At 39.3% G+C, this 25121-nt stretch overlaps 1 protein-coding gene across 7 annotated transcripts in view; it reads left to right on the top strand.

Moving 5' to 3' along the window:
* NFIB (nuclear factor I B) overlaps window positions 1–25121 on the top strand; it is a 176917-nt gene that overhangs the window by 93469 nt on the left and 58327 nt on the right. For all 7 annotated transcript variants that reach the window (XM_054186538.1, XM_054186540.1, XM_054186539.1 and 4 more), the window contains exons 3-6: window positions 8054–8107; window positions 19408–19476; window positions 21543–21663; window positions 23303–23421. In XM_054186538.1, the coding sequence (XP_054042513.1) occupies window positions 8054–8107; window positions 19408–19476; window positions 21543–21663; window positions 23303–23421 (363 nt within the window). The remainder of the gene's footprint in view (window positions 1–8053; window positions 8108–19407; window positions 19477–21542; window positions 21664–23302; window positions 23422–25121) is intronic.

Below are 25121 nucleotides of genomic sequence, written 5' to 3' on the forward strand. Positions count from 1 at the left end.
ATGTGTGCGTGTCTGTGTGTGTGTGTGCATGAGCATACATATATATATATATATATATATATGATATGTATATATTCCATGCACAACTTATAACACAGCTGGGGAAAGTTGTTCAGTTTTCAAAATGGGCAACATATGGTCTTTATAAATTGTATAAGAAATATTTTGAATAAATAAGTGTTGTGATTTATTTTACATAAACAAATAAGGGAATTTAAATTAAAAAGATAAATCTGTGCACGGGACATAAAGCTGAAAAGCTGACAATGCTTATTGCTATTTTGGTTCTGGTAAGTGCTTCTAGGTCCTTGAATTTCTTTCAACTATATGAAAACTGGATTTACTCCCAGAGCTCCACTTCTTAACTAGGGCAGTTTAAAAACTAAACAAGGGCTGAGTCAGTTAATTAATTTAAATGAGATTACAAATCAGAAACACATTACGTAATGTTGATTTAATTACCATTTTTTATTTACCTAATTAAAACACTCTGAAGAAAAGTTAACAGTCTTGACAATGGACGGTTGGGTGACTTGGCAGCAGCAGGTCCGAGCTTCTGATAAAAGGGGAGGTGAAGCGGGGAGCCTGCCATGACCTTGCTGTCCTCCCGCCTGGATCCTGCCGGGATCGCCCCGACCAGCCCCAAGCGTAGCGATGCCACTCATGGCAGACCCCCGTGTGTCCCACAGGGACGGATGGGCTCTTGGCTGAGAGGCACGGGGCTTCCTCCCTGTCCTGCCGGACGCAGGAGAACCTGTCTGCGGTGGGAGGGCCCAGAGGAGTGTGGTGAAAGGGTATGGCTCAATGACTGAGGGGCTCTTGCCATGTCCCCACTCCAACGCAAACAGGTTTCAAACCAAAATGAAAACAAGAGCCTAGCTTCTGCCTGCTGGCCTGGCAGTCCCCTCAGTGGCAGCACCTCCATGCCTGAGCCCTGAAGGCCTTTGTGAAATGGCAGGCCTGCATGGGCTAAAACATTGGTGCCTGTCAGAGCCCCACGGGCAACACAGCTAAGATACCTTAGCTTTCTGGGGCCAGCAGACCTCTGCTCCTCTGACGAGCAGAGGCCTCTGCACCTCACTGTGTTTTTCAGGTAGGTAAAGGTTAGACGGCAGCACCCTTTCAAGGTAGAGGAGGGTAGGTCACTGTTTTGGTGCCTCATGGCTCCTGGTGCAGCACATTGGGTGCTGATGAAGCCTGCCCTGGTAGGATCAGCACGTCCAGCCTTCAGAGTAGCTCCTGCCACTGCTCTGGTCTCCCAGGAGGTCCCTCCCATGCCCCCTGGGTACAAACTAATGAAGGGAGTAAAAAGCAGCGCAGGTTACTTGCCAGAATGGAGTTTGCACTGAGGAACTGAGGCTTTCTTGAGATTTGAATACACCTCATATTGATAGCAACCATGACTGTTATTTCTTTGTCAGCTTAAGAGCCTTTGCACATAGATTTCTTCGGTGCGCTTACTTAAATGTCTGCAAGTGGATCAAAGCTAATGGGAGGTCTTTGGAAAACTGCAGGATGCCACAGAGCCTCTGGAACCTTAGCAACAAGCACTCCTTCCTTGCGTGGTCAACGGGGTTTGCCAGTGCAATGTTGTCTGGGAGCCGGTGCCACTGCCCCATGGCTTGCACCTAAATGCCTAACTACAGTTCTCTACACTGCTCATTTACAACCAGCTGTATCAGTACCAAGCACGATAAAAACTTGTAGAGCTAGCACCTTGTATACTTAGCCCGTGCTATGGCATTGTATTAGATATCAGTCTTGGTGAACACAGAGGAACTCCTTACAGAATAAGGGTAGCAGAATGACATATTTAAAAGAAGTCACTGTTTCTGTGTTGTGGAGGGTTTCAGCCTGGGTGTCATGAATGCATATTGCTAATAGAGTGTATGCTGTTGGGAAAAAACATGAGGCTTCAACCTGCAAATATTTCGTTCTCATGGTGAAGCCCTACTTGTTTTTTTGAGGTGCTGCTTCCTCCTTGTGTGAACTGTGGTTCATATCATATATCTAAAGGGATATAGAATCATAGAATCATAGAATGATTTAGGTTGGAAAAGATCCTTAAGATCATTGAGTCCAACCATAAACCTAACAGTGCCAAGCCCACCACTAAACCACGTCCCTCAGCACCACATCTACACATCTTTTAAATACCTCCAGGGATCATGACTCATCCACTTGCCAGGGCAGCCTGTTCCAATGCTTGACAACCCTTTCAGTGAAGAAATTTTTCCCAATATCCAATCCAAACCTCCCCTGGCCCTATTTGAGGCTATTTCCTCTCCTCCTATCACTTGTTACTTGGGAGAAGAGACTGACCCCCACCTCTCAGGTAGCAGCAGAGAATGAGAAGGTCTTCCCTCAGCCTCCTTTTCTCCAGAGTAAACAATCCCAGTTCCCTCAGCTGCTCCTTACAGGACTTTTTCTCTATCAAAGAAAGCGGTAGGGGTGAGCATTTTGTCATATGAAATCGGTTAACCAAAATTTTCAGGGGAAGTATATCCATTAAATGTAGTGGCCTATGAAAATGTGAAAAAGAAGTGCCCCCGCAAGTTAACATACTTATGAAAACACGGATGACACTTGCACCAATTCCATTTCCATGTTTAAAGCATAATTTCAGCAGATACTTAATGCAAGAAAACACTTGGAGCTTGTTTATATGATGAACAAACTGTTGTATGACTAGAGTTGGTGTGAATAATTCTCATAAAGTTGTACAGTAATTCAGGATCATCTGATATAGAAATGGTACACAATGAAAGACATTGCTTTTGCTAAATTAAATCGTTAAAAGTATTTGGAAAGTTTATCAATCCAATCAGTTGCTTTGTCAAGGTATAACAATGTAGGTAGTAGAAGGTAAGTATGTAGTAAAATTAGGAAAATTATAATTAACAGTAACAATTTAAAGCACACACACGAAATTATTTATTTATTTGCTTTATGGATTTTTGCTGATCACATTATTTTCTTTGGAGGAGAGGGAGATATCTTGCTTTTTTGTTGCCATAAATGCTTTCCTAGCATGACCACATTCTGAAAGTCTTTGAAAGATGAAGGGTTGATTTTGAAAGTCTTTTCCTCATGAGGACAACCCATCAGTGGGGATGGGGCCCAGGGAGGTTGGGCTGTCTCCCGTCTTTGAGGGGTTTCGTGCTCTGACTTTGTAAAGCCCTGAGCAGCCAAGTTTGATCCCACAGCTGAGCCTTCCCTGGGCAGGGGCTGGGACTGGAGACCTCCCCAGATCCCCACCAGACTGGGATGTCTTGTAATCCTGTGATTTTCAGGAGTACAACAATTTGCTTCAAGTTTATGATGTCAGGTGGCGATGTAACCCTGAAGGATGACAGTCTGGGAGGTAGTTGTGATTCTTGTTCATGGTAGTGACTGTCAGTTGTTATGTCAAATGCTGTATAGGTATGTGAAGGCTGGAACAGCATCAAACTGATACTTACATGGTGCCACATCTCTCTGGTCTTCTTTCCTCCCCCATATCCAAATCATGGACTATCAAAGAACAAGGGTGTGTTTACATGCTGGTGAATGATTAAATTAGTGGCTGTCAGCTGAGATTAACTAAGCCCAAAGGCTGTCTCCTAGCCTGTGGCAAATGAAAAGTGAAATCTGTTCACTGAAACCACTGAGGAAGTTTATTTGATTAGTATGACACCTGTGGAGAATCTGCTTATTTCTAAGACATGGCTCAAGAAAGTATTTTTTCTTTTTACAGATTCCGCCTCTATTTGTTTTCAAGTCCTTCAATGTTATGCTAATGCAGAGAGCCTTAAAAGCAAAATTCCTTGTACAGTATGGGACATAAAGGAGGTATAGCATAACTTAGTTTTAAAGACAGTGTGTTTTATTATCAGCTGAAAAATGAGAGATCAGACTACTGAGGTGAGCAATACTAAAAATCCTTCAGGAAGCTGGTGAACAGCAGTGTGACTTTGTTGGTTTTGCTGGGGTGTGTGTCCTTCCTCCTGCTGCTTGTCAAAACCAAGGTGGTGCAGAGGGAGAGAGCATCTTGTCCCTCACTGGATGGCAAACCATCAGCTTTTTTTCCCCCTCCTCTGCTTTATGAAGCCAAGAGAGATGTGCCATGGCAGCACCTTTCTCCTAGTATACGGCATGGGAAAGGGATGTTTTTTTCTCACCAGCAGCAGGCCCCAGCAGTCAGTTTTATTTAACCCTGGCTGCAGTGAGAGTTGCCTGCGTTCGCAGATGCTCATTGGGATTGACCCCTAGAAATGAAAACACAGGAAACAATTCAGTATAAAATATACCAGCTTCTTGACTCATCCTCTCAAAATGTCTTCTAAAAGAAAGAGTAATTTGAGATAAAGGGTTTGAATATCCTGGTGGAAGCCATGCTGAATCATCATAAATTATACATAAAGCACATCAGGATTACAGGAATATCTACCAGATAAGAGTAAAGGCTAGCTTGAACCATTCTCGTATAAACTGCTCATCTGTGGGGCAATAACTTATCAAGGCATCAGCCGTTGACTGTTGGAGCAGTCAGCACCAAGAAGAGCAGAGCAGAAGATACGCTTGCTGTAGTTTTGAGGTGCATATGAAAGGCATTCTGTAGACGTGGTATGTATAGGCGAATTTTTGCTCTGTAGCAAATAAGGGTAAGTACTTCGGAGATCTATGTGGAAGAATTTTTTCAAGAAAAGCACATTGGCAGTCAACTTTGAGGAGGTGTTTTTTAAAACATACAGACAAATAAACAAACAAACAAACAAAAAACCAAGAAAAAGAATAAATTAAGGGAACCTGCAGTTGGGAGCTACCTAAATGACAATGTTGAAAATTTCAGTTTCATCATATTTAGGTGATTGGGTTTTATTTGCTACTAGATGTATAGCTTTGCTTACAACTTCTAGCTTAAGAATTATATATTTTTTTTTTTTTTAATGCGGACAGAATTATTTGGTGGGAAAACTGAATGCAAAGCCAGCTAGGCAGACAATGAGTCTGGTTTATGTCTTTCTCCAACACATGGGAAGAAAAGCCTGCAATTTTTAAAGCTGGGGCTCATGTTGTTAATTAATGATCTTGTGCAGATGAAGACAAAGAAAGATTTAGAATGTCTTAACATGTCTTTTGCTTCCTTAGTTTCTGTGGCTTTCCAAAAATGCCTCTTACTCCCTCTTTTAGAAGAGCATTGCTCCAATGTCTCTTTTCATTCAATGTTCTGCTTATAAATTAAGTTATTCATATAATTTATTCCTATAATGATCATGGATCTTTTGTACTTTGCAAGGCTGTTTGCATCCAATCAAATCAGGAGAGTGCTTTGTAATTACTGACACTGGTAAGAGAATTGGATTGTCACAGGTCATCTCAGGTCTGTGTCTTTCATCCCGAGAATGAGATGCTTCTGTGTGCTTTGAATGCAGAGTTACATGGATTGATACTCTCATACGGAATACAATTCTTTGCTTTCTCAACTGCTTGAAGTGAAGGGTTAGAGAAGTTGCTTCTCATATTCAGCTTACAGTTATTCTTTGCTTTCTCAAGATCATTGAGACACTGTTGGCCAGTATGTTAGCAGCATCTACTGCTCAAAATGCCAAGAATCAATCTATAAAAATCATGGCTGATAAGTAGTTAACATAAAACAAAATTAAGTCTGACTGGAAAATTACAATAACTAGTCAACTGCTTTTACCTATACCTGGAAAATTCTTTGCTAAGTTTATCTTATTATAATACGAAAAAGACTTGTTTAAACTGCCATCAATCTTTAAACCCTGGTTCCAGAAAGTGGCCATGTCGACAATGAGAGAATAAAGGCAAGTTCCTGTGCAAAAGCTAGAAAATATTCTTCACTTTGTGCATCTTTATAGTGAATTTTAACAGGAGAAAACTTCAAAGGCTATTTTCTGGTAGGCCTCATTAATCCAGTTTCAAATCTCTGTGTTCTCCAAGCTACGTTGTCCAAACTTTATTGGGTGCATCTGCTACCAAATTGACATTTCATTTAGCCACACATCTGCAGTAGTTTTACAGTTGGACCACTGCTATGTAAAATTAATCCTCTCTGATAATCGTAGTTTAAATAATAATATGTATGATGTGCAGAAGCAAAGAATGCCTTTTGGAAGAATATTAAAGTTCACCCTCTACAGGGTGAACCCTCCCATTGCAACAGGGGGAAAAGGACGTTTGTCCATGTAAGGGTCCATTTGAAAAACATTTTATTTTTTGCATTTCTTGTAGCTGATTGAGTTTTCAAATTAATTTGATTTGATTTTTTGAAGGGATGTGCTGTATCTTATCATGAAAAGAAACAGGCATACTGAATGGCAATCTTAATTGTGCTATACAACGGGACTCTTAAAAGTATCCAAGTGCCCAAACTTGCATATGTAGACTCTGACTGGGAGGCCTGTACTTCATTCTTCCTACCCAGGGCTGAAAAAGATAGCAGAAATTTCATGTGAAATTCTCTATCCGATGTGGTTTTTATTGTGTGCAGGAGTGATTTCTTTCAGTATTGGAAAATTTAGTTCTGTTTTTAATACCATTGGAACCGGGTTTCATATATGCCTTGGTCTTTCAGTACTCTCTTAGATCCCCAGATGCTCGTCTTATGTGACACCTGTCATTCATATGAATTCAGTAGAACTTGAACTGTGAAATGGATTTCCATCTCAGCTAATATCTTCTGTAGAATCAAGCTTGTGTTAACTTAAACTGATTGAGCGACAAGTGTGTGAAGCCGTGTTTGCTAAGCTACATAACGTGTGGTAACAGATTTCAATGAATTTCTTGTAGCAGGTGGAGGGAATCTTTCATTCTAGGTTGAGCGCTAGAGCTTTGAGCTCTAGCTAGGCTTTAAGAAGCAGTCATGGGGATTAAAGGACAAGTATTTGTTTATATGTACTTTTATCCTTTTCTATCTTTTTTTTCTTTAATTTGGATGCTGTAAGCAGCAATGCATTCAGAACTCTTGACTTCCCTCTGGGGTCCATTTGGCACTAGCAATTTCTGTACTGCAATCTTTGGTGATCCTATGCTACTAACAAGCACTGATACACTTTTAAAAATGGATCTTTTTTATTCAGATTGTAAAACTGTTCTGCTCCATTTTAGATACCTATATACAGAATGGTTGAGCTTCATGTAATTTCTTACTCTCTTTGCATAAAAGAGTGCCTTTTGTGTCTTACTTTATTAATAACAATTTCTTGCTGTGGAGCAGGGTTTTATTATATTATTGGTTTGGGAATATAGCAAAAAGTAGATAGTTTTAAAAGCAACTGCGTTTTAACATCAAATTGCATTCTCATCAAATTGCATTGGGGGTTGGACTAGATGATCTCCAGAGGTCCCTTCCAACCCTATGATTCTATGATTCTCCTGTTGATTCATTTGGTGCATGTATCATGAAGAGAACACTCTTTGAAGTCTACAGGATTTGTGTTTTTTTAGTTTTTGTGTTGCATAATCTTCATTTCACAACAGCAATTCTCACAGACTAGGAACACAAAGCCTATATTGTATTAAAATGGACGGTCGTATCTTCAGGGCAGTCGTGAGTCTGTGAAAGCAGCTTAGGTCTTTGTGCTTTAAGGAAAGGGTAAAGAAACAGGACTCATCTGTGCAAACGCCTTTAGTTGCCTGATCCAGTACGTCTTTCTCGTCATTGCCTGAGAAGAAACTACTCTGCTTTGCTGATTATGCAATATTATATTTGGGGGTTGGAGGGAAAAAGGAATGAAAAGGTACCCTTGTAGATGTGTTTACAACTTGACTATTTACCTGAATGACTCTCTTGTCCTTATTCAGTGATCTATGATTTCCTCTTATTAGGATCATTTCATCTTTCACAATGTTTCTGCTTCTGCATAAAATGGGTTAAGAACAAACAAACAAAAGTGTGTTTGTTCAGTAATGCCTTCATGTAGAAAGTCAGGGAAATGACCTTTAAAGAACAAAGTTAAGTATTAGTTTAATACTGAAGGAGGGTATTAAAAGGTTGTGAGATACTTTCAAAACAAATTAGTAAAACATTTCTTTCATTTCTTTATAGATTCTGGACAACCAGGAAGTCCAAGCCACAATGATCCTGCCAAGAATCCACCAGGTAAATATAAGTTCCAGAACATGTGCATCTAACATTGTTTGAGAACAAAGATACTACTGTTAATAGTTAAAGAGAGCATAATTGGTCAGCAACCTATTTTGCACTGGTAAGTACATATAATCAGGACAGGCTGTGATTATTTTAGTTCTTTTAAACTGGCAATGCCTCAATTTTAGTTTCAACAGTCATTTAATCTAAGGAATTTTTCTTTCAGTTCATGCTTTTTAGAATTTTGTAAATGGGGCTGGGCAGAGGAGTAAGGAGACAAGATCCCAAGTAACTTTACTTTCATAAAAGTCTTCAGATGCTACAATTATTCTTTTATCTCAGACAAAACATAATTGACCTACCTCCAAACTCTGTGACCTGAGCTATGAGCTTCTTTAATTTTATTTTATATATGCGTTATAAAATGCATATATGTTAATATTTTATATTTTTATATCAGCTCAGAGCAGTTTTTGAACATGTTGCTAATGGGTGATGCTAGTGATATTTAGAATTATTTTGAGAGAGATATCAATGTAAATAGTCCTTTCAAGGATTCTCTAAAAATAAAAATTAAAGAGAAAATCAAACCCAGACTTTGCCATTCGTCACTGTTTAGACCAAAGGATCTTTGTATTTTCATGGAGTTAATCCTTCTAATCAGTTGGGCTGTGCTAGTAAATCTTGTAAATCTTTTTTGTTTTATGAATTTTATTGGGGTAAGACAAATAAGTGTGACAGCCATACTGTCACTTTTTAATGAGCAAGGAGTGACTCCTGCCACCACCGTCATGCTGTATCTTCTCATATTGGCTCTCAGAAGAAGTGCCTATCTATCTGAAATAAGCTGCAACTAAGTCAGTTTGCTCTCTTTCTAAATGCAAAATGAACGACACTCTAACCAAGAAGTAATTGTGTGATGCTGGGCTGTTACATATACATGAATATTTTCTGGATCTGTTCAAACATTAGGGAAAACAGCCTACCTTGTGGCTTTATGGTTTTGTACTATGCATATGGTCCAATTATTCTCTACCTGTGGTGGAGTATGTCAGGTGTGTGTTGCATGTGAATACCCAAAAGAGGGAGAACCGTCATAGATCGTTAAACAAAAGGCCATATTCCAGTAATATAAACCCCAGAAAGATAGACTGTGAGATTGCAGATACGTTTTAGAGATATGAGGGCAAAGTTGAGAAGGGAAACAAGGGAACAAGTCAAATAATGTTGTAAGATCTTTTTCAAGTGATTTTTTAAATGTGATTTTTTTTTTTTTTGCAAGGCATGATTCAGGCTTGAAATCACTTTTGGCTGGAGGCTTCGATGCTGTTTCTCTCCAAACTGTGTGGGACGTTATGAGTAGGCTTTTATTCCTCTATTAAATACATGACATGAATTATGTAGGATAGTGGTTTAAAAACCCAAAACAGCAAATTTACACCTAAAACAAGCCTGAAAAATTCCCTGACAGGTAACCACAGTTTTGTAAAACTTGGAGCGTTTATCTGTGGAGCATTTGTTTTAGAGTATCTCTGTTTGTGAGTGCAAGAAAAGCCAAAAGCATTCATTACCCCTCGTCATTTTGAAGGATCCTTTGTAGCCTCTGGATTTGGATACAGCCAAGGCTTAGGGTCTGAGGCAGGGTCTGGAAATTCACCTTCAACATGTTTTAAAATTCTGCTTTTAAAGTATCATTCAGCCTTTGGAGTAGGAAGGTAGAAGTACATATTTCACTAGTGAGGATCACATCCCCTACAGAGTCCAGTCTCACTGACCCTCAGTCTTGACCCCAGGCTACTTCAGCAAGGCCAGCAGCAGAGCCCTGGAGAGGGCAGCAGATGAACTATATGGACTTTCTTTTGGCAGCCTTGTGGGGCAAGACCAGATGCCCCCATGTTTGACCAACTCCAGTGTCCCAGAAGGTGGAGGGAGACAAAGAGCAGAGAAATCTGTTGCTGGTTTCGTCATGAAACTTTCTGCTTGAAATTTGAGCATAACACTTTCTCATACTCTGGATTCATTGCTGGCAGTATTATTCCTTTATCTGCTGCCAAGTGGGGACAGAAAATGGAAGCTGTGTCTTCCTTCCCTTGAAACCCTTCATTTAAGCAGAGACAGAGGCATAATTGGATACCATATGTCTATTTGAGGATACATGAACTTCAAGCATCATTCAGCTTCCCTGTGTGATACTGTCTTGGGGTTAAACTGGCAGGGAGAAAGCGTTGAGGTTTGTGGGACTGCAGAATGCAGGACTTCAGGGGCTGTGCAGAAGAATGAGAGGGAGTTGCACTCCATTCAGTTTGTCTGGGAAAAGGACTGCTGTCCTGCTCTTTCTTATTATACTTCCCATGAGTCTTTTTATTAGAACCAGGCAGTCACTCTGTCAGAGCCTCAGAGGATATCCACTCTGAGGTTTGTTTTCAGTCCCAGGCCAGAAACATGTGGACTGGCAGTGCCAGGAGGGTTTGTTCTTCTACCATGTTTTGGTCTGATGCCTGTATGTCAAGGAGCCAGGGCGCTGGCAAGGGATAGGTGCTGTTAGCTGTTGGATGCCACTACCTTCACAAAGACATTGCCAAGGAAGAGGAGGTTGGAAACTGAGTGGTAGTTGGCGAGGCTGCTGGTGTTAAAAGTGGGTTTTTCTAGGTTTGGCTAGACTGTTGCATACTTTAGGGTGTCTGGTAATTTGCTGTCTTAACCATGGAGGGAGGGCAATGTCATTTGCCAAACAAAAGAACATTAAGAGCACTTGCTGGAATTCTTTACAATATGTTCCTAAAAATACACTGAATACTTTGATAGCATATTACAGTATTAAATGGTGTAGCTTGTGGTAAACGTGGTATGTAGCTTTTGTAGCAAGATCCAGGGATATCCTCCTCTAAGTTTTATTTTTCAATAACTTTCATCTGCTATATTTCTAAAGAATGAAACTTGCTTTTCTGAGGGCTGGGTTGTAAAGGTCACTTCTCCGCAGGGATTAAGTAGGTTCCAGACAGATAGATGAGTTGAACTGAGAGAGAAGAGTTCGAACACTGCCGTTGTCTGCATCAGTCATTAAATTCCTGGAATCTAGAAGTTTGTGTTATGCTAGCACAGTGCTAACTATTAAAAATTTGCATGGTTTCAAAGAGAGAATGGATGTGTCCATAGATCCACTGAGGGTGACTAAACAGATAGAGGTACACCTGGATTAGTAAATTTTAAAACTGAAAATACTTGGAGCCTTGGACACCATCAGTCAAAAAAACCAAACAACCCTGCCCTATTTCTTACTATTCTACTGGGCATCTGCTCAGGGTTACTGCTGAAGGCAGGCTGTCGAAGGAGACCTAGTGTGGCAGTTTCAGTGTAATGCTGTATTATTTGCTCCATAAAAAGCCCACAGGTCTTTTATATAGTTTAAGAAAACCTAAAAAATGAGCCTTCCTTAACATGTGTGTCTCGCAATACCTGCAAAGGTGTGAGAGGATCTGAACTGAGGACAGAGGGAGTGATCTTTCAGTAAGTTCATCTCTTAGGCATAAGAAAATTATGCCTAACAGACATAAAGACAAAAACATCTAGAACTACTAGTAAGTTAATGATATTGACACCAGCCATAACAATTTGGTCTCCAGTGATACAATCCTTACTAGCCAGTTCTTCTAGTAGAGGATTTTCTGGGTTTTGTCCTGCTTTATTTTTCTTTCCCTTACTTACTGCATGCTGACCGCAACTGTTTGACATTAATAAGGTTACTTGCTACTTGCCATTGGTGTGAGGTTGCTGCTTAGCAGACTTGATTTATTGATACACCAGCGTGTTAACACTGCTGTGTCCAGCTGTTGCCATGTTGTCCAAATCTTTGAACACAGCCTTTTTAAGCTGTTAAAATAAAACTAAGAAACAGTGATACTAATAGAGTAAAATGTTACCTTGATATGACAATAAGATAGGATAGAGAGTTGAATACAATTTGAGGAATCAAGAGAACTGGAAACCTGAGGGAGTGGATAGCAGTTGCTAATGGTGCTTCATCTTTTGACTTCTGGATGGAATTGGGAGGAGAATAGTCTCTTCTTGTACAGGTCCCTTCAAGATTTCAGAGCTCTTCTTGTCCAGCATTGGGGAATACAAAAGATAACTTTTCAGAAGGTGCAAAGGAAACCTAACCATCCTGACACAGACAGTTATGAAACTCATTGGTGAAGGAAGACAAGTCTGTTCAGATTTTTGCTTTTATCCAAGCAGTTGAGTTCAGAGGTTATTAGAGCTATGTTTCCTAGCAAGTGGGACCTGCTAGGTTTTTTTTTTTTTTTCCTGATAAAACTTACTCCATTTTAGCCGGTCCAGAGAATATTTTCATATAAATTTTGCAGACTGTATAACGTCAGTCAGGTTGAGGTATGAGGAACGCAGATGACTCAGGTTTGAGCCTGTGCACTGACGAATATTACATTATTTATATGGGGTGACACGCTTTTAGACAGAGAGATCGAGAATCTGCCTCTCCACCATTCGTTGCTCCCCACTGTTTCCCTTCTTTTCTCCACAGTAACCCACGACATGTTGTCAGGGAATTCATCTAGTGATAAGATCCTTAATCTGAATGAGGCATAGGTATGTGAATCCCCAGCCTCACTGCTCTGGAATTGGTTTTCCCCTTCTATTTTCATCAGAAATTTTATTCTGGGAACCATTTCCAAAGAAGACCTGAGTGAAATCACCATCTATTAATTGTTTTTTTCCTAATTAAAGAAGGTGTTGCCAAAAAGCTTGCAACCAGCCTCACCTATCTCTCAATATGCAAATCTCTCTTGCAGCTGTAGAGCCCCAAAGGCTTTTTTGCGCTTTCATATGGGCTAGCAGCCATAGGGAGAACATTCTTTTTGGATCAAGCCCTCAGAAATGTGTAATAAATTTGCCTATATATGACTGTTTTAGATAGACGTATTTCAGTTTTAAGTTTGAGAATGTATAGTTTCAGAAATAACCTCTGAAGAGTAACGTGGTTTCAACCTCTTTTGGAAATGGAATAAGCAAATGTCTTTGAGTTTTGAACGACTCAGAACACAGATGGTTTCATTATTTTACTGTATTGCAAGTTACTCTCTTGTGGAGGGGGAATTAGCCCCCTAATTAATAGGAATAGAAGAGATATTCCCTGGCCTCATCATTGAAAGCAGCTTTTCTTGTGGAAGCAATGATGCCATAGTAGCAGTTTGGGGATTCAGACAGAATTGTGTTTAAACAAGCATATATTCACCTCGATTTTTCAGCATGGGAGTGGATATTCTGAAGTGCTTGCTGTTTCCCGTAGACCTGCAGCTGTGCCATCTCAGATAGCGATCTTCAAATAAAACAGGGTTGGGTTGGGTTTGGTCAGGGCTTGATTTTCTCTGTTCTTCCTTTCCCAAATGCTCTATGAATTAGTAATGCCAGTGATTGAGAGGTGATACTCTTCCTCCTCAGCCTCTCAGCCCTGAGCCAGGTGGGGCATTCTGGGGCCAGTGTGCAGCTGTGCTATCTTGACAATCAGAAACCTGCACAGATTGTACAGCCCCTTTCTCCAAGAGGAAGAGTTTTTGGCTGTGCAGGCTGCTTTGAAATTTGGTGTGCATAGTTACTGCTGTCTAGTGCTTAGAATTACTCCTGAATTTTTGTTTGCATCGGCTATCCTTTTTTTATGAACCTGCTGTGTAAATAAATGATGCTGTGATCACTTCTGAGGCCATGTTAACTTCTGATGCCGTTGTGTTCCATGGTGAGTGCAATGGTTTTTACTTCAAAGCATGCACGGAGCAAGAATTTAATAAAAAATGCTTTATGTTACCAGTTAGAATTCCAGAAACCTGCTTTGGCACCAAAAAAAATTTTTTTTTGGTACCTGGTAATCCTATAGCTGTTAAAAAGCAGCTCCCCAGCCTCTTTTTAAATCTTGGCTGTAGTTTGTGTATAACCTGAGACCCTCAATGCAGTATGCATTTGTGCTAGTTACCTTTTCTGTTTCTTGCTAGGGTTTGGGGCAACTCACTTCTTGGATTCCAGTACATGGATTCCAGAGTCCATTAAACCAGGTGTTTACTTCTTCAAATTACTGTAGCATTGAAGGATATTATAGTTCTGGTTATTAACTTTAGAGTATTGAAAATCTCATCTGTTTCTGAAAATGGCGCAGGCAGCTTCTTGGTTCCTTGTTGTGCTAAAACACTGAATGAGGTCAGGGCATCTTTTTGCAACGTGTTTGTTTGCTGTCCCAGTCACAACATTGCAACTTTCAGGAAAAAAACCAAAACAAACTGTGAGCATGCCACAAGCCTGGAGACAACCATGCAATAACCAAAATAGCCTCATTCTCTGGACAGACCTTAGTTCAACTGTTTCAAATGACATCATCCCCGAAATCTTCTGTGTCACTCCTTGGCTCATGTTATCCACCCTTAACTGCTTTTAAGAAATTATCGTTCAGTGGGAACCTGTTTCTGGTACTTTTTGTAAGATACGGGCTTCAAAACGCGTGCAATAAGAAAACAAACTGCAAGTCTGCTGACTGTGTGCTAACTTACTATCAACAGTGTGAGACTAATTTTTCACTACCAGTTCTGGCTGTGAATAGTAGCTGTATGCCACTAGGATTCCTGCTGAAATTAAAGACCTTCCTATAGAAGTTAGATATAGCAGGGAGCAGTGAGAGCAGATCCTTACAAAGTCAGTTTTCAAAGACTCAAACAAAAGAAGCTATACAATGAAATGATTTAATCTTTAATCATAGCAGATTCAGAAGTAAAACAAGCCTCTAGCAGCACCCAGCACATTACATTGCATAACTTAAAGTCAAGCAACAGCTCCCTGCTAGTATTTTGTAGACCAGGCTGCAGCTTCCAGCCTTTCTTCTCACAGTAGCTCCTGATGTTGAACCTGTGTCACTGCTAGTAAGTCTATCTGCTGCTGTATAATGCCTCTTTTTAAAGATCCAGAAATAAAATTACGGTAATACAAATTGTTTGCTGCAATGATTGGATTCATTCTCACGTTACATAAGTAAGTTCCTCAAACTCAAGGTTATATCAGTAAAAAACCTAGATGTTTAATGATACCAGGAAGCAATTCTATGTTTTGGCACTAGTCAATATGCAGCAGAACGTAAACAGATGTTCTATTCATAAAAGTACAATTAAATCAGAAGACATAAAAAAGGCTGGTTAAAGATTTGTAAATCCAGACGTCACTGGTAAGCTTTTAAGTAATGTGAGAAGCCCTTTACAGTACATGTTAGTGCAAACTGGAAATATTTTTCAGTAGGTTTAAACAACTTTTTTTTTTTTTTTCCATTTTAAGTCTTAGCATGGTTAAAGCTATACTTGTAACTCAGCTCTTGAAGACATAGCACAGGAAGAGGGTGGAAGATGTATAAGGACTGGGACAGAATAACTTCTACAGCAGTTGGAGGCATTACTGGAGGTTTCTCCCATTACTGACTGCATGAGGGGAGCTTGATTAGAACTGCTGCTCGGGCTTAACCTGTTTATCTTTCATCATTGATGGTGCTGTAGTATTGTTTGGAAAATGTATTTGTCAGAAATGAGTTTTCTGTAAAAAAGGTAAGGAGACAAGACAGATTTTATACTCACCCTGTACAAAACCTAAAAACAAATGCAGAAAAAAATCCTCTGTTATTTAGGGGTTTTGGAAGTTACTGACTGTTTACACAGAATTGCACTATGTTGATTTTGGCAGAAATGTTCTTTTTGTAGAACTCAGATTTTTAAGAATAATGACAATTAGTGAAATGCATTTCAGAGAGTGTTTTCTCTCAGGCAAGATGAGTTTTAGTAAATGACAATACTCAGTGCTTATATTACATTTGAACGATAAAATCAGCAAAGTCTTACCATGACCATCAAAAGGTACTCTACACCTCTATGAGGAATAAAGCAATAGGCTGTTATCAAGTGCGTTGGTTTCTGTACTGAACAGGTCAGAAACACACACCAAGAATGCTAATTTAAGGCTCTCTAACATGTTAATGCAAGTAGTGCATTAGGGAATGCTTAATCAAAAACCCAGTAAGATGTATACCATACGGAGTATCACCGTATATTTTTTTCTTGCGTGCAGTGTAATAATGTGAATATAAATGTTAACTCTTCTTCAGCAGGGACATCAGCTTCACAAGGTTAAAGACAGTGTCGCACACCATAAGATCAAAATGTCCTATGCTGTTGTCCTGCTGCTGTCCTAAATTGTCTTGCTGTTTGTCTTTTATCGTATGTAGCATGTGTATTTCTGCAACAAATTACAGCCGTTTAATGGCACAGAACATTTTCCTTCTGCACAGCTGGGAGCCAAGAACATTTCTGCAGCATAGCCACTATGATTGTCTTCCTAACTAGTTAAAACTGTTGAAGTCTGCTGGTGCTGGAACTCAACATACTGTCTTTATTTTTCTGCACTCAGAGGCACCCCTGGAATCCACCTTCCCTGTTAGAACATAAGGCTCAGGATGAAGTTGCTCAGTGCCTGTGACATAGACTGTTGTTGTGTCAATTTTTTAATAATATTTTGTCACATTATATGTAGAAAAAAATCAAGCTTTTTAAAAAGTTGATTCAGATTTACAGTAGCTGCAGTTTCCCTCTCTTTCCTAATGCCAGGCAAAACATTTGCTTATATCTGTGGGTGTCATTATTTTTGGACCATCCAAGGCAGGGTGAAACCTGTGTGAAAGACAGTGATCTGTCAGTCAACAATGCATCCTTCTGTGAGGGGGTGATAAATAGTGGTACCACTCAGTGGCAGAATTGTTTCCCTGTTCCCGTTTCATTATCACAAGGAGAAAATCACACTATATTTCTTGTTGTGTTGTGTGAGAAAAGCTAAGAATTCATGAGAGAAAGCTGAAGATTAAACATGTGTGTCTGTGTGTGCGTGTGTTTGCGTATAGGTGTGTACATGTGTGTGTATATACATGTATACATGTGTGTTCTTACATATAAAATACTACATGGGCATTTTCTATTTTTAATATGAGCCTTGGGGCTTGTTCTCAGTGTAATGATAGCTTGACTAATCTACACATGGGTAAAGCTCCTCTGAAGTTAGCCTAACATGAATGAGAGAAGCTGTACTTCAAAGTAGTGGTATTTGGATAAGCAGCAGAGAAGTTCAGTCTTGTCTCATTACCAGCTCCAGAGCTGGCTCCATGTTCGTACACTGGATTTGAGCCACACTTCACTTACAAGCCAACTAAAATCAAGAAAGCAAATTTTTCTTTGGAAATCTCCCTTCCTTGTACTACTTCAGACTGTTCCTTCTGGAGGAAATAGGCAGAGAAGGGAAAGATTTCCATTAGCGTTCATCCAGCTTGCCCGTTCTTAGGTTAAAAAATGAAATCTGAGGAAGAAGGGAAAAAGAAAGATTAACTCTTTGCAATTTTTTATGGTATGGGTATGCCAAGTTCTGTCAAATAAGTAAGTAAATATTCCCAAAGTAAATATTTGGGAAGCCATGTCATGTCTTCATCCACACAAAAACATGAAAAAAGGGTGCAAGAGAATGCAGAAGATGAAAGAGTTTCTTATTTCTTAGAAACTGGAGTTGAATAAGGTTGCAGTGAAGCCTGCAACATGTGGGTGAATGACAATAAGAGAGGAAAAAGTAATGGACAAGGAGAGCAATGTGAAAGAAAGTGAAGAAAAAAGAGAGGGGGACCTGCAGAGCGACTAGTGGAAATGAAGACATGCAGGGATATTGTATGAAGCGCCGTTGTCTGGAAGATGAGAAGATGATAGCATTGGCATAACATCATTCGGGGTGATGTCAGGAAGGGTGCTTAGTTGGATGAGTTCACCTTCTTTCAGCTTGAGTTGCCAGGCGCATTGTTTATACCTGCACCGGGAAATGATATCAGAGGTGCTGGGTGAGGTGGCTCTGTGGGCCTAGTAAGACTGATAGTAAGCAGTGAAAACTGCTCTTTTTACCTCTGCCCTTCTTGTTCGACCCTGAAAAGTAAGTAGAGGTTTCTCCAGACGTAGCAAAGGCAGATCTTTCAAGTGAAGTGTACTGCCTCTACAGTCACTTTTCTGATTATAGTGGCAGCGTTTTCTTAAATTACTTGAAAATGAAAGCAGTAATTGCCAAAAGAAACTGGAGGAGAACAGTACTGAACCATTGTTTTCCAAATCAGTAAATATTCCAGTAGGTGCATTTTTTTTATTTGTTTGTTTGTTTTGTTAGTTAAGAGATTTGGAGTGCTTTTACTCATTCAGACATTTGGAACAGAAAATTGATGGTGCCTTTACAAAAGAAAAAAGCTGTGTTAATTCAGAAAAGAGACTAGAGAAACCGCAGTAAGAAATTCTCAGTGCACCATCTCAGATGAAAGCAAATACAAAGGTAATACTGTTGGAGCAGCAATGTGCACCAAGGGTAGATCTAAATATTCCTGTGGGTAAATGGCTGGCATTCCTACCTGTAAGGTCTGTGATGTTACGTAATCTCAAATTCAGTCAAGCCAGTTTATGCAGTGATTACTGATCTAAGACTTCCACAGAAACCTGGGTTTCTCAGCTCCATTTTTATAAGGTTATCTAGTTACACTACGGCGATAAGCCTCGATTATCAGCTGTTGTTTCACTGCAGTGCTCCAAGTTGTGCCTAAATTTCATGGCAGTGAAGGTTTATCATATACATTGATCTTAGAATAAGTAAACGTAAGCTAAACCAATAACACTTCGTTTCTTAAACACAGGTTTCTACATATATAATTCAGCATGTATATTAAAACCCCACTGAATAGTTCACCTGTTTTGCCCAGTTCCTGCTTTTGTTGGAAATAATAGTAAACCCCTCATCTGCCTCTGAGGTGATGATTTGATAGTGGAGGTGGTGGCGTAAAGTCACTATCAGCAGGGTAAGAGTTAAGTAAAAGGCTATTTAGCAGAAATGTATGCAAGGACGGGACTGCTCTGTGCTGAAATTGATCAACTGATACAGTTCTTAGCTCAATACTAACTTAAAAATTGAAGATGCTAATAAAAGAACTAGGTTTTAGACATTTTGTGGATGGTTAGCTAGGAATTCAGTTTATTGCTTGTTAGTTTCCATACACTTAGAAAATTGCTTTCTCACCACTCCTCAAGATTTTTTGCACCTCTGCCTGAATTTCAGCTCCCATCAGATCCTGTGATCAGCTTTCAGTGGACTTTGGTCTGTGTATTATAGTTCTGAAACTCTGTTGATACTATTGTTATCTTGTGTATAAACTTATCTATAGTTATTTATTAATCTTCTCATTGTACTGATCATGATGTTGTGATCTTTTTCAGTGTACCTTGAGGACAGTTTTGTAAAATCCGGAGTGTTCAACGTGTCAGAACTTGTGAGGGTGTCCAGAAGTAAGTATTCATTTGCATATAATCATTTCCAAAGCCTGCTGTGATGAAGTGAAGGGTTTTTTTCTTGAAATATTTTTTCTCCCGGAGGTGTAAGGTGTGTAGGAAATGGCTACAACCATGCACAATTTTGACATCTTTGACCACAGTATTACAGTTCACCTTGCATGTGTTTGCAATAAAACAAACAGAAGTCTTCTTTTGTCTCTTTGATATTTGAAGATTGAATCAATTTGTTATATCTCCCTCCGCACAACTTAATGGACTGATATGTCAATAAAATTACCATATGTAACAAAACCTTCTATTTGTTAGGCTTGCAGCTTTTTAAGGTTGTCCTACACATCTTTGGATTTTGCTAAACCGTCTGATCATTCTTTTAGTTTACTTTTGAATTTGTAGCTCTTAAAAGAAAAATCACAGCATGGATATAAAGGTTGACTAACAATGTATTGTACACTCATGTTTCTTTTACTCGTAGCACTGGCTGTAATTGAATTGCTAATTACATTGGCTTGTTTTGGCATCAGAAATGTTATGCACATGAACATGCAAGAAAAAAAGTAACATAAAAATATAAACGGACAGGTGAAGCTTGTTTCTCTGCAGAAAGAAAAAAACAAAATGAATATAAATAAGATCTGTTTTGTTGACATCTAAGAATTTGCGATAATAGTATGGCATAAAACCAGTGCATAATTTCCTTTGACATTGCTTTCTGAACGCTTCTTTTCTCCCTTTAATATCAACACTAGTGAAATATTTTTCTTAAGACTTCATTAGGAAGTGAACAAAAATAGGAAGTTATAGTTAAAAGTGTCCGCAGTGTTGACACCAACATTGTAACAACTGAATGGTCCAGGAAAATCTCTTTTCTGATGAGGTGAGGACAAAAACAGTGAAGCATAAGTTTTCAAGACTAGCTGTCCAAATTTTGCACAGGAGTTAATTCATGCCAGGTCAGGGTGTTTGAGGAATTTAATTAATTTAGTGAGGCTTAAGATGCATGTGTAGTTTCACTTGCTGTGGTCAGAAATTAATATTCAACAATTAATACTGTGTTAAGTTCTTCAGCAAAATACTGAGCAGTGCCATTCTGCAGTGTTAAGACTTATACTTTTTTGTGCTTGCTGAAGATACGGTTTTGCTGTTTTAGGAGGCTGAAGTTGTGCGAAATACAGCTTTCTTTTAGTTGTCAGGTGGTCAAATACATTTTAAAATATCAGGCCATTCAGATCAAAAAAGAATCAATATTGTAGTTATGTTAAGAAATTGTACCTTCTGCAGCTGTTATACATGATATACTTCTAATAATAAGCTCTAAAGCATGTGGTTTCTGTGGGATTTCTTACCATGCATTTGTTTAACCTCAAGCCGCAACAGAGTTGTACTTGAACTGTCAGGAAAAATACAAACCTTCAGATACATTACACAACACACAATTATTCTTTTAAGTGCCAAAGGTAGTTAAAATGCACAATGCACAGACAGTGAACAAAGGTAAATACACCACAATGTGTAACATATAATTTATTCTTGAAATGCCAAGATGTGCGGTACACAGGCTCTGTAAGGAGGTGAAGGTAACGCTGAGTGTGTGTGTGTTTGTGTGTAGGTGTACATATGCAAAGCAGTACCTGTGGCACTGGGTGAAAGAAAAAGGAGCGCAGAAGGCTGTTATTAATACAAAAGAGTTAACATTGCAGGAAAAAGAGTTTGTGTGTCCCCAAGTTTGTTCTTTCCAGTTATTTCAGTTCTTGAATAAATAAGGTTAGCTGTCCTATAAACCCTGCCTTATTTATTACAAAAGTCCTTCTGCAGAAGGCTTGACTTTGTGCCGAGGCTTGTGTTATCTTTTTCACATTGATGATGCCAGGTTATCTGGAAGATAATTCGCTTTTTTAAAATATATAAACTTTGATAGAACTTGTCTGTACTTGGTTTCTGCAAGAGGTGGAAAATTAGGTACATGTAGTAACATCTTGATGTTTTGTCTCAGTGTTAAAAATTAAAAGATGGCTAAAAAGATAGAAGGCTATCTTGACTCGTTTTGATGACATGTTTTTCAGCACCCATAACCCAGGGAACTGGAGTGAACTTCCCAATTGGAGAGCTTCCGAGTCAGCCATATTACCATGACATGAATTCGGGTGTAAATCTACAGAGGTCCTTGTCCTCTCCACCAAGCAGGTAAAAACTTGAAATAAGTGCTAATGTGAAAACAGGTTTTACAGTGTAGGACACTAAAAAATACCATCAACAGCCAGCCATTTTATGAATTTCCTCTGATTTTGTGAGGTAGGCTACTTATGTACATTACCACAACCAAGGTACGGATATATATGTTACAAATCTTTTAATTTGAAGTGGTGTCATTATTGCATGTCATTGCTGTTGATACTGAAGACGTTAGTAACTTTTTTGTCAGGGTTTGAAGTGCTCACTAAGTCATCTCCCGAGAGAACGGCTATGCCTTCTGAAACTGCTGCTGAGTTGCAGGAAGGTCTAGGAGCCGCCAGCCTGCTGGCAGGGCTCGATGCCACGGGGCAGTTGCAGGCACAAAGGCTGTCTTTGAGGGCTCCCTCTTGGACCTCTGTCTTGAAAGATATGTTGGGACAGCTACTGTTTCCTGTGGAAAAGGCGTTAGGACAGGTATATAAAGACAAGGTGTCTTTATCCGTAGCATGACCCCAGCTCATGAAAGTGTATTTCCTGCCTCACCCTTACGAGGGTCATTTCCCAGCACAGTGGGAACAAGGAGGAACACGAGAGGTGGTCACAGTCTCTGTAATTTTTGTCAGGGGTCTCCATGTGCCTGCTACAGATGTTTGATCTGAGGGACCCACTTTTTCTGTGCTTCAACCTTGTCCCAACTCTGAGAAAGACCACATTTCCTCCCTCAGTAGCAGCTGCTGGGCCCACAGAGGTGGAGAACCTGCTGTGCCCTCCTTCTGACTCCCAGATAATGTACTGTCTGTCACACCCAGGGGCCCCTTGGTTTTCTGAAACTGCCTGATGTACCATGAAGTCATAAGCACTGTTGGTCCTCTCATTGCCCCATGTTTCTGCACCCCTGTGAGTCAGGACAACAATATGATAACAAAAAACATCATGATAACAACAACAACAACAACAACAATAATAATAATAATACCACCACCACTAAAAGCTTCATCCTGGTGTTCTTTGGCAGTCAGCATAACAGCTTTAATATATATTGTAACAAAGAAACTTGACATCACTGTATTGAAGTGCTGCATCATTTTATATAGTGTGACTCGAAATATGGGTCTTTTGTTGTTTTTAATTAAACTAATCTGAAAGGAAATGTCTTTGTTTCAGGTTAGACCTCTTTGAAAAGCTTAGGATTTTGACCTGGTGAAATATAGTAAACTACATTTTTTCCTTATTAACACATTCAGAAAAGTTCCTGTTTTACCTTGGCTTTATTAGCGGTACTTTTCCAGTGCTTTGTTTTGCTTTCATGGTTTCTGCATAGTGTTTAACACTCTCATGACACAACCTTTCTTTGGTAAGTAACAGGAACTGGTTTCTTCGTTGTTCAGCCAAATGCTGGTAGACTTGTATATATTACCCATTCATGCCATCTCCAAAATATTAAATCATATGAAAAATGCAAGCACATACCTGCATTACATATTTTAAAATAACATCATCTATGTAAGTCAATGTAAGCTTTAACATCCACTTTTTTGTGTGCTTTGTATGCCTGAATTACTTTCTATTGAAATATTTGTTGAAATCCAGTTTATATACCACTACTAGCTGCATATCATATTCACTGCCAAATCTCATATTGCTTCAACAGCAAAAGACCCAAAACTATCTCCATAGATGAAAATATGGAGCCAAGTCCAACAGGAGACTTCTATCCTTCTCCAAATTCACCAGCTGCGGGGAGTCGGACATGGCATGAAAGAGATCAAGGTGAGTACCTCGAAGTATATTCAAATATACAATAAATTTCTGCATGTGCCTTTCCATAACTGCAATAAAATGATGGCTTTTTAGAATAATCATCATTTTTCTGTCTGTTACATGTATTTGCTGGTTTTGTAAATGTAGTTAAAACCAACAGTTAACAGGGTATGGTATAAACAACCACATAATAATTTTTCTATCTGGTGACTGCCTTATCTATTGTTTGTAAAGATGTGTGGCAGGTGAGGTACTTGATAGTGTGTATGCTGTGATCATCCCAGCAGGATTCTGAATACAATGGTTTTAAGTGAAAAACAAAATATCTTCATACTATGGTTGAGTCAACACTAGTTTACTCAGTTTTTGTTTTACCATGACAGTCTCCTGTACATGCGTTAGTCCATACTCTGTGACTCAGAGTAGGTCCCATAGTCTCGTTTCTGAAGAGCCCACACATAGCTCTGTGGGACTATATCCAGATGCTAAAGGGTGTTGATAAGTGGTGTTGTGTTTTGGGTTGTCAGAATTAAGCAATATGTTTGTGTGGAGAAGAAAGTTATGGCTGTCAAAACAGTAAAATTAATTGTCATAACTTTTCCTCATGTTATCTGGATGCTTTCTGAACCCAGATGCCAGTGTAGTCTTTTCCCTCACCTTTGTGATGTGAAAATGTGTTTAAACTCATGTGTATTTGAACAGTGTTGGTTAATGTATCCTGTAGCTGAAGTGCTGCAGCTATTTGGAGAGTGTATGAAGTGTACAACACGGTGCAGTATGTGGAATAGAGAAGAAGACACGCCATTGCTTCCTTTGCTGATCTTCCAATGTTTGCCTTCCTTTTCCCTGTCCACTGCTCATCATTGCTCTCAGTTCTTCAGTAACAGATCAACCCTTTGGTCTTACCTAATTTTTATATTGCTTTAGGCTTCTTTTTTTTCTCTCCTTTTTTTTTCCCACTAAGTTTTTTCTTTAATCTCCATGTGCAACGTAGCATGTGACTGGTATTTAATTTAGCTGCCTTTTATTTTCACATTTTCGTTATAGTTGGTCGTCTTCTAATCTGCTTCAAGCCTTCCCTCTGATATGAGTTGTCATTATTAGGCTGTTCCTCTCACACAATGTTTACTAGTCTTTTTCTTTATCATTTTTTTATACTTTTTATTTCTCATGGAGGCTATGATATTTTCTTATTTCTAGCTGCTTGCAGCATTAACTATTGGGTTTGAAAAAAAAATAGCTTGCCTGTGGCTTTGCATAACCAAACTTAAGAACAGCAAAATAGCAGTTCTGCCAGCCATAATCTTCCCCCTTGTGCCAAATATTTTCCCCTGTGACTGTTACCTGTTTTGCCATGACACTTATATTAACTTTTTTTGTAAAAGACAGGATTTTTCCTCAACTAATTTTCATGCTTTTAAAATAAATTATTTTTGTGGTTGTGAGGAGAACAACCCATTGCTCCTCTCTGAAGTGGTCTCCACATATCCCCACTTGTGAAATGAAGTCCTTTTGTGTTGCTGAGTGAGTTGTAGGGGCTTCCCTACAGAGAAATGCTGTGCTGCACGGACAGCTGAACCCAAGTCCTGCTGACAGAGCCTTTCACAGATGGTCTCTGTAGTTCCCAACTATCTCGATTGCTTTTTGGCTCTTGAATCATTCTACTTCCAAAGAACTGTGCTCTGTGAACACTGGATTTGTTCAGTTTT

Source organism: Rissa tridactyla, chromosome Z (genome assembly GCF_028500815.1).
Source record: "Rissa tridactyla isolate bRisTri1 chromosome Z, bRisTri1.patW.cur.20221130, whole genome shotgun sequence".
Lineage (NCBI taxonomy): Eukaryota > Metazoa > Chordata > Aves > Charadriiformes > Laridae > Rissa > Rissa tridactyla.